This window comes from Podarcis pityusensis, assembly GCF_964106645.2.
Source record: "Podarcis pityusensis genome assembly, chromosome: 6".
NCBI lineage: Eukaryota > Metazoa > Chordata > Lepidosauria > Squamata > Lacertidae > Podarcis > Podarcis pityusensis.
Genome location: NC_138030.1, coordinates 3,106,975 through 3,120,229, shown reverse-complemented (window position 1 = coordinate 3,120,229; position 13,255 = coordinate 3,106,975). Strand labels below are relative to the sequence as shown.

At 47.3% G+C, this 13,255-nt stretch overlaps 1 protein-coding gene across 4 annotated transcripts in view; it reads left to right on the top strand.

Moving 5' to 3' along the window:
* TPX2 (TPX2 microtubule nucleation factor) overlaps positions 1 to 13,255 on the top strand; it is a 30,018-nt gene that overhangs the window by 14,952 nt on the left and 1,811 nt on the right. For 3 of the 4 annotated variants that reach the window (XM_081011169.1, XM_081011170.1, XM_081011171.1), the window contains exons 6-15: positions 233 to 363; positions 3,116 to 3,273; positions 4,003 to 4,174; positions 4,775 to 4,913; positions 6,594 to 6,813; positions 7,773 to 7,874; positions 8,256 to 8,432; positions 10,390 to 10,536; positions 11,479 to 11,590; positions 12,879 to 13,066. In XM_081011169.1, the coding sequence (XP_080867295.1) occupies positions 233 to 363; positions 3,116 to 3,273; positions 4,003 to 4,174; positions 4,775 to 4,913; positions 6,594 to 6,813; positions 7,773 to 7,874; positions 8,256 to 8,432; positions 10,390 to 10,536; positions 11,479 to 11,590; positions 12,879 to 13,066 (1,546 nt within the window). The remainder of the gene's footprint in view (positions 1 to 232; positions 364 to 3,115; positions 3,274 to 4,002; positions 4,175 to 4,774; positions 4,914 to 6,593; positions 6,814 to 7,772; positions 7,875 to 8,255; positions 8,433 to 10,389; positions 10,537 to 11,478; positions 11,591 to 12,878; positions 13,067 to 13,255) is intronic. The other variant, XM_081011172.1, reaches the window with a different exon arrangement.

The window sequence follows — 13,255 nt, the reverse complement described above, 5'->3', positions numbered from 1 at the left end:
GGGCTGTGGCTCCCTTCACTCCTGACCATCGGCCAGACCAGCTGCAGCTGATGGGAATTGGAATCCCAACAACCTCTGGAGGGTCACAGATTCCCCACCTCTGATTTAAAGGAACTTTCTAAGCTGTGCAGGGGTCAGAAGTAGTAGGCCTGAGGCTGAGGACCTTCAGGCAGCTGCAGCCTTGTACACTGCTCCCTTTTCTGAAAGGAATCTGTGTCTTTTTATTTTCCAGGAAACGGATTTCATCCAAGGGCAAGTCCACTGAGGACCTGGAGGTAGAGAAAATGCAGCAGCTGCAGCAAGAGGTAGCTGAGCTGCGCAGGAAGAACGAGGACTCCCTCAAAGTGGCCATTGCCGGACCGGGTGAGCTTGAAAGTAACTTACAAAGATTCCTCCCCTCCCACCCCAGCCAACCTATTGCACTAATAAAGTGTGTGCTTTTCTTTAGTGTTTGGATTTGGATTGCAGCTCACCAAAGAATTATTTTAAAATTAATGATTTACAGTTACTTACCTCCAGCCTTTTCCTTCAATGTATGTATTCTCAGGACAGCTTACCAATAAGTGGTACAGTCATACAGCAAACGTGATCCGTGCGGGAGGCATGTTTGCAACCCGCAGCGCTGCGTCTGTGCATGTGTGTGACTTGCTTTTGCGCATGCACGTGATGTCATTTTGCGCGAGCGCCAAAACCCGGAAGTAACCTGTTCCAGTACTTCCGGGTTCAGCGCGGTCCGCAACCCGAAAATGCACAGCCCACAGCGTTTGTAACCCGAGGTATGACTATCTCGGTTTACGAACTTATCCATTCCTGAAGTCCGTTCTTAAACCAAATCCGTTCTTAAACTGAGCCGCGCTTTCCCTAATGAGGCCTCCCGCCGCCAGTGGCCTTCCACCGTTCGGCTTCCATTTGTAGACCGAGGCAAAGTTCACAGTTTTGCGGAGTTCATAAACCAAATAGTTCGTAAACAGGGCTGTTCGTAAACTGAGGTACCACTATAATATAAAATAAAATCTGGAACCAGCAGCATTGGGTATAGGGGGTGGAGGGCGTTTCAGCTTCATCAATATTTTTTGGCCCTCCGGGCAAACACCGGACAGTATCACATGAAGTGTCACATGACAGCAGCCCCCTCAATGTGGGGGGCAAGTCGGCGCCCCTGTCTGGAACTGTTATACTGGGTAAAATAGGACGTTTCCAGCAGCGTAAAAACACTAGAGGAGTTAAAGTTAAAAACAGCACAACATCATAGCTTTAGGAGATAGAAAGGCTGTTGGTGTCATAAAAAGGGAGTGGCAAACCTCAGGCCATGGGCTGAAGGTGGTCCTTAGAATTGCCAGATCCCTCACTGGTCCCATTTCACACCCAGGGTTTTGTTTTGTTTTTTTGCCTCGCTGGAATGTGTCCTTTAACTCTGCTCATGACTCCTGTTTGTGTGAAAGGAGGATACAAAGCGTGTGTTGTAGAAACTAGCCGCCTGTGAAATTTACGTTTGTTGCTGTGCCCACTTCTCCTCTTACTGTGGTCTCTGAAAGGGTATTTGGCCCTTCTCATGAAAAGTGTGTCTCTCGCCTGCCACAGAAGGCTTTCCCCTGGGGAAAGGACCCCACAACTGGGATGCCAGAACTGAGGTCATCTCCAGTTTCACCCATTTTATCTCAGATGGCAGTCAGGAAGGAAGGTTTCTAAAAAGTATTTTGCCTGGTGTACAAGCAGGCCGGCATGGAGCTTGCTCTTTCCCCCCTCCCCATGGACCCTTCTGCTGGCACATTGGCCTTGGGCAAAACAACCTTGTGTGTGGCTATCCTTAATGTGATTGTGCCATATGATCGTAGTTTGTCTGCAGCTGAATGTTCTGAAATACATTATTCCTAGGAGCTTTCTCACGACTATAGTCATGCACTTCCTAATGCAGGTGTTAGTCCCAGCCTTGAAAGGCCTTGCTGGGCACAGGTAATCTCTGTCTGCCAGGCAGGTATCTGGCACCGTGGGCCACTGGCAGCACTTCTTAAGCTGTAACTTGGAGGGGCTACCAAAAGTTGTGTATTGAGTGCTTCTTTGTCATCTGTCCTGAACCTGCTTCCAACTGGATTCATTGGACACTTCCAAATTCTAGTGTTATGGGAAACCTCTCTGCGAACTGAGTGAAAAGGGAGTCACTTTACAGACCTCTAAAGTTGCTCTACTCCCCCCACCCTTGGGTGGCTTTTCTCGTCGTCGTCATGGCTTATTTATAGATGCACCTAAGCCATGCTAGCCACTGTAAATGCATAAAATGCATGGTCCACTCCTGCCTTTCAGTCTAACAATCTAGATATAAACACAAAGCAGAAAGGGAATTAATTCTCAATATTTCTTGGGACTAGCCACCTTGGAAGGACTATCTTCTACCTCCACTGCCAGAGGCAGCATCCCTCTGAATACCAGCTGCTGGGAATCACAAGTGAGAAGACTTGTTTCACTCAGGGCCTGCTTTTGAGCTTCCCGCTGGAGCACCTGGCTATACTCACTTTGAGAGCAGGAAGCTGGGCTAGGTGGACCTGTGCTGTGATCCAACAGGGCTCTTCTTATGGAATGTGATTAAGAGCTCGCACTGCGTTGTGATGGCCATTGGCTATAAACAATGAAACCCACTGACTGATTAAGCTTCTTAATCACTTTAGTTAGCCTTTGTGCCATAAAGTCTGCAGAGGTCTTGGCGACTCCCTAAGTGAAAACAGTAGACAAACTGCTTGGCTGTGACTCTCTACAAGCTGGGCTTTCACAAATTCTTTCCATGTCCCACTGAGCTCTCACTGGTTCATGTGAATCTTCATGGGTGGTACCTAGAGCAGATTATATGTATGCGAGTGTGGCAATTTATCTTGATTTGGATGGAAAATGAATGCACCAACTTAACTGGCATAGTCCTGCCTAGGGGAGCAAGTGGGAGGCACAACCCATCTGAGGATTTCCTCCATCCCCTTCAGAAAATGAACCTTCATAGTATGCCCAATATTTCATTTGTCTTGATTGGATGGAATGTGAGTACATCATATTGAGTTGTTCAAGCTGCCATGTCCTGGACATTGGAATGCTTCTTACTAAATCTCATCTCCCACTTTCTCCCCACCAGGGCAAACTGTCAAGAAGATAGTGACCCATATCACCAAGCCAGTAGATTTCCACTTCCGCACAGATGAAAGGATTAAACAGCATGGCGAAAATCAGCCCACCACAGAGTATAAGGAGGTGGATTTCAAAGCTGCTCTGAGGAGGCACCCACCATCTCCGGTGAGAGCAACGAGAATCAAGAAATGAGGCTTCTGGCTAGAGAGCCTTCAACTGCTTGTTGTTGCATCTCTTGGGGTGTAAAGATTTGCAGATGAAAAGATTTGCAAGAAATAAATTCTATATAGGGCAAGAAGAAGTAGGTGCCAATTAAAAATGAATAGAGGCAGATTATTTTGGAGTCTTTTGCTGGGGCCTCGTGTTACCTTGACACAGACGGCGAACCATCATCATCATCAATTTATTATTTATACCCCACCCATCTGGCTGAGTTTCCCCAGCCACTCTGGGCGGCTCCCAGCCGAGTGTTAAAAACAATACAGCATACAACATTTTCTCATGTATGTAGCCTACTTAGTGGGGTTAATATCTGCTTAATGAGACCCTCTCTAACCATTCTATAGTGCCCTTTCCTTATGGTGTGTTAAAGAGGCTTCAACTTTAGCCTCTTTCAGAACAATACATCTGTAAACGTGTGCTTCTGCATTGCTTCTTTTAAAAAGGAATGGGCCTTCAAAATGTATATATGCAGATTTCACCTACTGCTGAAGTGAATAATTATTCATTTATTCCGTTCACAGGTAAGCTCCCAAATGTGCACTGCACTAAGAGCTTTAGAATGAGATAGACTTGCAGGCCAAGTAAATTTTGTCCGCAGCTGGTGGGCTAATGCCCAAGGTACATCCTGCCTTGAGAACATTCTGCTAACAAACCAGCCCTGTCTCCTTACAGGTCCAAGCGTCAAAGGGTATGACAGTCCCGAAACCCTTCAACCTGTCCCAAAGCAACAAAAGGAAGTTTGATGAAGTTTCCACAGAATTTGTATCAATGGCCCAGCAGGTTAGAAACTTTCAGCAATGCACCCCACCACGTTACCACCTGAGGAGCAGGAAGACCGAGGAAGGTAAGGCTGCAAGTGGCTTGACTGGGAACCCCTTTGTGACAGTGGGAAGAACTCTGTGAGCACAGTCCCTCTGAACTTGGTGACATTAATCAGGTGCAATTATTCATGTCTTGGAGACTGCTAAACAGCGGTGCCTCTTCTTTCCTTCTAAGAGGAGTAAGGAACCACAGTAAAGATAGGTTGGCTATTTTTCAAGTTTGCAGTTCTAGGGGGACTAGACAGTCAGAGATAGGAGGTTGAAGTTGGAATTGAGACTTGTGCTTACTTTTCCTAAGAAAATTCAGTTACTTCCACTAGTGTGCGTTCTGTTAATATCAGAATTTAGGTTTGTGTCTTCCTCTTTTTATTTGAAGAGGTTGGGCAAGGACACAAGGCTTAAACTTGGAAAAATGTAAAATGGGAACTGTGGATGGCACAAGGAAGGGTTGAATATATCAGGACTAACATCAGCCTCACTTTCCATACTTTCTTATTTTTTTCTAAGGCAATAAGATTTCATATTTGCAAATATGAGAGTTGGCTAAATGCACCTCTTGCTTTTTTGAAGATAACTTTGTAAGCTGTGCTTTTGTTTATGGTCATTTCCCTCCGTTCTTGCAGGCATAAGCCAAACAAAGCCACTTAAGGCCAAGGTAACCAACCCCAAAACTCCCCGCCTTGAAACCAAGACCCGCCAGAGACCTGTCAAATGCAAGAGCACTGCTGAGTTAGAGGCTGAGGAGATTGAGAAGCTTCAACAGTAAGTGCAACTCTTTGCCCAAATGACGCCTCTCTGAACCGAATAGAGTTCAGGACTCCTGGTGGTGTCCTTGGTGTAGAATCCAGGCAGTGAAACAGAATTGTGTGAGTGCTTCTCTCTGCATGGATTTCATGTTCATGTTGGTATCTGAAGAAGTGTGCATGCACATGAAAGCTTATACCAAAAACAAACGTAGTTGGTCTCTATGGTGCTACTGGACAATTTTTTAATTTTTTTTATATGTCCAGGCTTGTGTCCTGCAGTCCAGTGGGGGTAAGGGAAAGTAGTCAGAGCCCCTTGAGGGTATGAATATACTTGGGGAGACATGTTGGGTGAGACTGCAGCAAGACCCACCCCCAAGGGCTTCCTTGATTAGAGGCTGGTTTGTGCGCTTGCCTGTATCTATTCCATGGCAAATCTTCCAACTGAGATTGTGTCATCTACAAAACTGGGAAGGAATGCCTCTGGAAGAAGAGGGTCCATACCTTAGTGCTTGAGAACTTGCTTGGCCTGTAGGTGCCAGGTTTAATTTATAGCCTCTCCAGCTAAGGAAGTCCAGTAGTAGAGCTTTGAGAGACTCTGGAGAGCTGCTGCAAGTAAGCATCACCCATGACTCATAGAATCATAGAATTGTGGAGTTGTAGGGACCCCAAGGGTCATCTAGTCAAACCCTCTGCAATGCAGGAATCTCAACTAAAGCATCCCTGACAGATGGCCATCCAACTTTAAAATCTCCAACAAAGGAGAGCACCACTTCCCAAGGGAGACCGTTGCACTGTTTAACAGCTTTACTCCGAGACAGTTCTTGTGATGTTTAGTTGGAATCTCCCTTCTTTTAATTGGAATCCATTGGTACAAGTCCTACCCTCCAGAGCAGAAAACAAGCTTGCTCCATCTCCCCTGTGATAGCCGTTTAGATATTTGAAAATGGCTATCATATCTCCTCTCAGTCTCCTCTTTCCCAGGCTAAACATACCCAGCGCCCTTGATAATCTTGGTCGTTGTCCTCTACACCCATTCCAACTTATCAATATCTTAAATTCTGGTGCCCAGTTGGAATGGGTGTAGAGGACAACGACCAAGATTATCAAGGGTATGTTTAGCCTGGGAAAGAGGAGATTGAGAGGAGATATGATAGCCATTTTCAAATATTCCAGGTGTGTCTGACCAAGACTGAATAGAGCAGTACTATTACTTCCCTTGACCTGGACTCTTTACTTTTGCTGATGCAGCCTAGAATAGCATTAGGTTTTTTGTTTTTTCTGCTGCATCACACTGTTGGCTCATGTTAAGCTTGTGGTCTGCTAAGACCCCTCAATCATTCTCATATGTACTACTGACAAGCCAGGTGTCCCCCATCTTATATTGGACTCAATGGGCCGGTGGTTTGACTTAGGATAGAGCAGCTTTGTACACCCACATGAGTGGGTATGTTAAAGCTGGTCAGCCTCCCTTCTGAGTGGGAGAAGGCATTAGCACTACCCTGTCTGCTCATCTGCCTATCAGACAGGAGGAGCCTTGTGGGTTAGTTCAAAACTTCTGCAGTCAGAAGTGTCAAAATGCAGACACACAGCTTTGAAGTGTCACAGGAATGGGCTAACTTCAGGCAACTTCAGCCCATGGCATGGAGTAATTTCAACTCCACATTGGAGTCCCACCGTTTGCTTCGTTGTCTGGCAGGTACAGGTTCAAAGCTCAAGAGCTCAACCCCCGGATCCTGGAGGGAACACCAGTCTTGCCCAAGAAGCCTCCAGTGAAGGAGCCCACCAAGCCAGTTGGCTTTGATTTGGAAATAGAGAAGCGCATTCAAGAACGGGAGAGCAAGAAGAAGCACCAGGAGGAGGAACACTTCCAGTTCCATTCAAGGCCATGTCCGACTAAAATCCTGGAGGATGTGGTGGTAATCTTTGCAGCTTGTGTTTTTCAACCTCAAAGGAAAATGGGCTGAAGTTGGTAGTAAGATGGTCTGAATCTATGATTGATTATCTGCATTCCGCCAGGCCCTCCATTTTGCCTTTTGGATGCCAAGAGCTTCAATCCTTTGTCTGGCTTCAAGTCATCTTGCTCTAGTCTACTGCTTGCTGCTCATACATTTTCACCTATGGACCTTCGGCCTCTTTGCTTGGCTGCTGTGCTCACTGCCTACTTTTACCCCACATCCATCAGGAACACTCTCACCTTCATCCCTAACCAGATGCTTACCAGCTCCTGTCATAGAGGAGATGCACCTTTTGGGACTCAGTGGCTGCATCCACAGTTGGCTCCCCAACTTAGGGTTGCCTGCCAGTGGGGGCGGGGGGCAAAGTTGGTGCACAAATGGATGCACACAATCAGGAGCAGGCAGATATCCAGTCTCCCCAATCCATGCAGCATGGAGGGTGTGTGTGAAGGTTTATTGCCTCTGGCTGGAAGCTGTCCATCCAGCTCTGCAATGGGAAGGAAAGTACTTTTGCTCACCTCTTGGAAAGGTTGAGCAGTTCAGAGCACTCTGGATACAGGAAGGAGCACTCCTTGTTTCCCTAGCTCTCTGACCTGCTAGCAGTGGCAGCATGCAAGAGGGAGAAGAGGTTTTTTTCCACGGCGAGCAGAATAAAACTAGTCCAAGGGACAGGGAGGCCACTGAAAATGATTCTAACATTAACAGAACTCTCTCTTGGTTAAGACTTGAGTGAGCAAAGATGAGGGTTTTGTGCAGGGCACACAGAGCCCTATGTTTTTAAGGGCAGAACTGATCATCAGATGGCACTGCTGTGTTTCCACCATTTGTCCCAGTGCAAAATGTAGAAGGGGAATTTGTTTTAACGCTACTCCATGTTTCCTGACTCACCAGTAGTGCAACTTGCTGTTTTGTTCCTGCAGGGTGTTCCTGAGAAAAAACTGCTTCCTCCCACAGTTCCACAGTCCCCAGCATTTGCTCTGAAGAACAGAGTTGGCATCCTGGCTAAAGAGGAGAAAGTGAAGGTGATTCTTTTTCTGTAGTGCGTGGCAGTTGGGGACCCTTGTGTTGCTTCACTGCTGTAGCCAGCCAGGGCCTGACATGGGGGTTAGGGTTCAAATGAGCCGCTCAGCCCTTCTCAGTGAGTGTTTTGCCTGGAACCAGGCAGTTCTGGGCCATCAGCTGACACAGCTGAATGGTAAATATCCTAGCGGCTGGATGATTTTTTAGAGTCCCTTTTTGAACTGGTTCCTGGATTTGCCATGGCGAGCCTTCCCCAAAGAACAGCCATTCTGCCCTCTCCAAGTCTCCTTAAGATTCAACTCTTCACACAAGGTCAGGTGGGGGAGTAGAGGCTGCCTTTGTTCCCTTCCCTACTCCATTTCCCATGCTGTTTTTCTCTACAGGAAGAGGAAGTTGTGCCTGTGATCAAAGCCAAGCCAGTGCCGTACTTTGGGGTGCCCTTTAAGCCAAAAGCTGCAGAACCTAGGCAGGTGGAGATGTGCCCTTTCTCCTTTGACTCTCGGGACAAAGAGAGGCTTCTTCAGAAAGAGAAGAAAATTGAAGAATTGCAAAAAGAAGAGGTGGGTGCTTTTCATTTAGGGACACCCTCTTCCTGTTGGGGCAGAGGCCATCCTCCTCCTGACACTACTGTCCAAAAGCAAAAGTGGATCTTTGCACAATTCTCAATGTAAATGGGCCACAAAAGACAGAAGCAGATGTTGGCCATTCCCTGGGCTACGTAGGAGTCTCCTGGTTATATCTCTAACTCACGGGTGGGCAACCTGGGGTCCTCTAGATGTTGTTGGACTCCCACTCCCATATTTTAATGTTTTGACAGAATTGTTTTATTGTGTAACTGGTTTTATATTTGTAAACTGCTTAGAGGCCACTTTGGCAATTAAGTGTTATATAAAATAATAAGAAACAGTTCCCACCAGCCCCTGCCAGCATGGCCAATGCTCAAGGAGTTGTTGTCCATCAACATCTGCAGAGCCATAGGTTCCTCACCCTTGCTATAATTGATCAGATTTAAGACCAAGCTTCTAAAAGTGTCTTTGGCAGAGAAGGGAAGGCCAGAGGTTCCCATCAGTTATCCAGGCTTCATTGTAGAGGCTCACTTGCCTAAAATAGCTGTAGGGAAGTAGATGGCTTTTGGAGAAAAGTGAATGCCAATCTGTATTATTATTATTTCTATTTCTAGACCGCTTTATATTTTTACCCCCCAAAAATCTCATAGCTGATTACAACCTACATTAAAACATGAAATAGGTAAAGGTAAAGGGACCCCTGACCATTAGGTCCAGTTGTGGCCGACTCTGGGGTTGTGGCACTCATCTCGTTTTATTGGCCGAGGGAGCCAGCGTACAGCTTCCGGGTCACGTGGCCAGCATGACTAAGCCGCTTCTGGCGAACCAGAGCAGCGCATGGAAACGCCATTTACCTTCACGTCGGAGTGGTACCTATTTATCTACTTGCACTTTGACGTGCTTTCGAACTTCTAGGTTGGCAGGAGCTGGGACCGAGCAACGGGAGCTCATCCCGTCGTGGGGATTTGAACCTCCAACCTTCTGATCGGCAAGTCCTAGGCTCTGTGGTTTAACCCACAGCGCCACCCACGTCCCAAAAACATGAAATAAAGGAAGTCAAATATAAAGTATACATTCAAAGCAACATAATTAACAAGAAACTAAAATATTATCTTAAAATCTTTCAAAACATTACAGATGTAAGCTCCACTATTTATTTACACCATTACATTGTACAAAGAATCTCAGTCCTTATTTGCTGCTATTCCATGAGGATTCGCTTGTGGGATCTATGGTCCATGTGAGCATATAATGTACTGACAAAGTATAGGAAGCTCCCTCATATGGAGTCACATGGCTGGGTCATCTATCTCAGTATTGTCTGTGCTGACCACCACCAGCTACCCAGGATTTCAGGCAGAAGATCATAGAATCATAGAGTTGGAAGGGACCCTGAGGATCATCTAGCCCAACCCCCTGCAGTGACAGATGGTCTTCCAACCTCTGCTTAAAAACCTCCAAGGAAGGAGATTCCACAACCTCCCGAGGGAGACCCTTCCACTGTTGAACACCTCTTACTGTCAGAAAGTTCTTCCTGATGTTTAGTCACAGTCCTGGCACAGCGACTTAAAAGGGCCCAGTCAGATGGTGACTCCCCAGTCACCATCTGACCTCAGGTGCCAGGTGGGAACCAGAGGAGAAGGAGGGCCTATTGATCTCTAAATAGCCTCCCCCAATTTGGTGCCCTCCAGCTGTTTTGGACTGCAATTCTTGTCACTCCCAGCCACCATGGGCACGCTGGCTGGGGCAGATGGGAATTGTAGTCTATAGCAGCTGGAAGGGCCTCCATCTAAAAGGAGAGAGAAGTTGCACCTGAAAGATTAGGTGAGGGAAGGTGGCCTCCAAGACTTCTCCTAGCTTTCCCCAAGAGCTTTTCACTTGATGTGTTTACTATGTTCCAAGTCTTCATGTCACCAGCAATGCTGAGCGTTGTTCTGTGTTTCGTTGGCAGGTGCCAAAGTTCAAAGCACTCCCCCTGCCCCACTTTGACCACATCAGCCTTCCAGAAAAGAAGACCAAGAGCCCCACCAAGCTGGAGCCCTTCCAACTGGCTGTTGATATGAGAGGAGCTGTGAAGCAAGAGCAGTGGGAGCAGCAGGTGAGGGGGCTGAGCAGCTGGCTGAGCCGGGGGCCCTTCCTGGCCATCTTTACAATTTCCCTTCCATCATCGGAAGAGGAGAGAGTCTGAGGCTGCCATCGGAAGCAGCATCCAGCACAACCCTGCACTTGTGGGGGCTGATTCCGGTGTTTGGACTGGGAGCATCCTAGTGGCCTCTTCCTGCAGTGTTTTGTCTGGCCAAAATGGCCTTGTGTGGATAGGGTCATGAGAAACAGATGGGGGAAGCATCCTACTAGAGATGGTTTTCCTGTTATGCATCAAAATTGCTCACCCACACAGGGAAGAATGTAAGATCTGTATCTCTACTCCCCACCCCGCTTTCTCCTACAACAGGGATAGTTAACCTGGAGCCCTCCATATGTTACTGAGCCTCAACTCGCACAAACTCTAGCCCGCTTGGCCACTGGTCAGGGCTAATAAAGGTAGTTGTGGTCCAACAACATCTGGAAGGCTCAAATTAGCCACATCTGGCCTAGAGAGAGAGATGTAGCTATATGGAATAAGCCCTCCTTGTTGAATGAATGCTTTTCAGCCCTGGAACTTGCTGCTTAAAGTACATTGTTTTAAAGAATACTTGGGTGTATAGAGTCTGGTCCCTTCTCATCATTGCTGCTTTTAGTGATTTTTCAAGCTGCATGTTGTCGCATGGCTCAAGGGCCACGTGTGTATGACAAGGAGTGTGTATTTGTACTTGTGTGCAAGTGCATAGTGTCTGTAAACGTGGTCTTAGATAACGTGTGGTAGAAAGGAAGAAACCGAATCAAATTCTTAAAATCCTAGCCAACCCAAGCGTTACTAGACCACAGTACCTTATTTTTGCTGACTTGTCAGTCTGCCTTGTGGACTTTGTTTGCCTTGGTGAGGAGTGTCTGGGGTTCTCTTAAATCTCTTTCCCCCCAACTTCCCTCCCTTCCTGAACAGCTCAAGGAAGAGATGAAACAACAGAGGGAAGCTGCCTCTTTCAAGGCTCAGCCAAGCACCGTGTTGCACCAGGAACCTTTTGTGCCCAAGAGGGAGAGCAAAGTCCTTTCAGGTGAGGCTCCTTTGGGCAGCCTTCAGGGCCCAGCCACTTAACCCCAAAGTGGTGCCTTGCGTGATGTTAGCTTGCATCTGTGCCTGGGGGACAGGGAGAAGTCCCATCTCAGTTGCCACAAGAACAGGTGAGGGCAGCAACTTTTGACAGCTGTGTGGAGACATGGCTGTTGATTGAGTGCTAAGTTAGATCAGGCGTAAGCAGAAGGCATGGAGTCATAATCCTGGCAACCGCTTCCAGCCTTCTCTACATTCCTCGATTCCTTGGGGACAAAGGGCTCGGCATATGGCTACTCCAAGGAAGAGGCAAGCTTGCTCTTGGGTGACAGAATATTGTCAGTGCCCTTTGTGGGAATGTTGTAGGTACTAGGAGAGGATATATTGATTTAATAGCATCCTTCCTAACTCACACTTGTGAGTCGGCAGCAGAGTGACATTCCCCAGTATACAGCAGGAAGCTAGTTGGTAGATTGGTTTGAATCTCTTTACTTAAGCAATCCAATCTGGCTTTGTTCAGATTGGAGCATATTCCTGGTAGGACCCCTTTTATCCCTCCTAAAAAAAATAAAGATACAAGAAGCTTCTTTTAAAAGTAATAAGACTTTTACTCACATTCAGTTCACAGTTGGATCCCTAATGGCAGCAGTGCAGTCCAAGAGAAGAAAAGGCATCAAAAGAGGAAGGTGGCTGCGTGACCGGACCTTTTGTGGGGTCTGCAAGGGTCACGCCCACCTACCTGGTCACAGCAGGGGGAGGATGCTCCAGACCAGGTGTAACAGGAAGTTCAACTGGCTGGATCAACATCCCCCTGTCTGTGTCCGCTCTAGTCAAACAGGAAGTGTTGTACTTGACTGCTTATGTTACATCCCACACCCTTGAAGCCTTGGTTGCAATACTTCTGAATGCTAGAAGAGGTATTGCTGGAGAGGAGAGGCTCTTGTTCTTGAATCCTGCATGTGGGCTTCCCACAGGCCTCGGGTTGGCCCCGTGGGCCTGTCTGAGCAGGGAGCCAGGTGTCTACATAATGCCTTGTACCTTTCATCCTAGCAAATGAAGCTTCAAGAGAAAGCATCCAACCAGCCTCAAAGCAGTTCTGCAAAGCTCAGTTTTGCAGCTGAAATTCTAGTTGGATCCGGTAGGATGAAGGACTAGCACTAGACGGACCTTTGGTCTGATCCAGCAGGGCTGCTCTTCCATTTTGAAAAACAAACATGCAATTGGGGTGCTTTGCGTGACAGGCACCACCTTCCCGCATAAAGAGTTGTTCCCCCTACTATTCCGAAACTCAGGTGTCCTTTCTGGTTCCGTAGCTCCAAAAAGCTTTGAGCTGGCCACAGAGCGGCGCGCCCGAGAGCGGCAGGAATTCGAGAGGCGGATGGCAGAACTTGAAGCTGAGAAAGCGCGGCTGCAGGAGACAGCGAGACGTCATGAGGAAGAGCAGAGGAAAGCCGAGTTGGCTGAGCTAAGAGAAGAGCTGGTAAATGAACTTGTGGCTTGAGGGGCATGAATCTGGATCATAGATGCCTAAGCGGCTGGGTCAGCAATGGATCCCATCTTTTCTTAGCAGTGCAGGCAACTCAGTAAATAAAATAGCATAATATATAATATTTTTACTGGCAGAAGGTCTTAAAACCAACCAAGCCGGCTCTGTAGCTCAGTGGTAGAT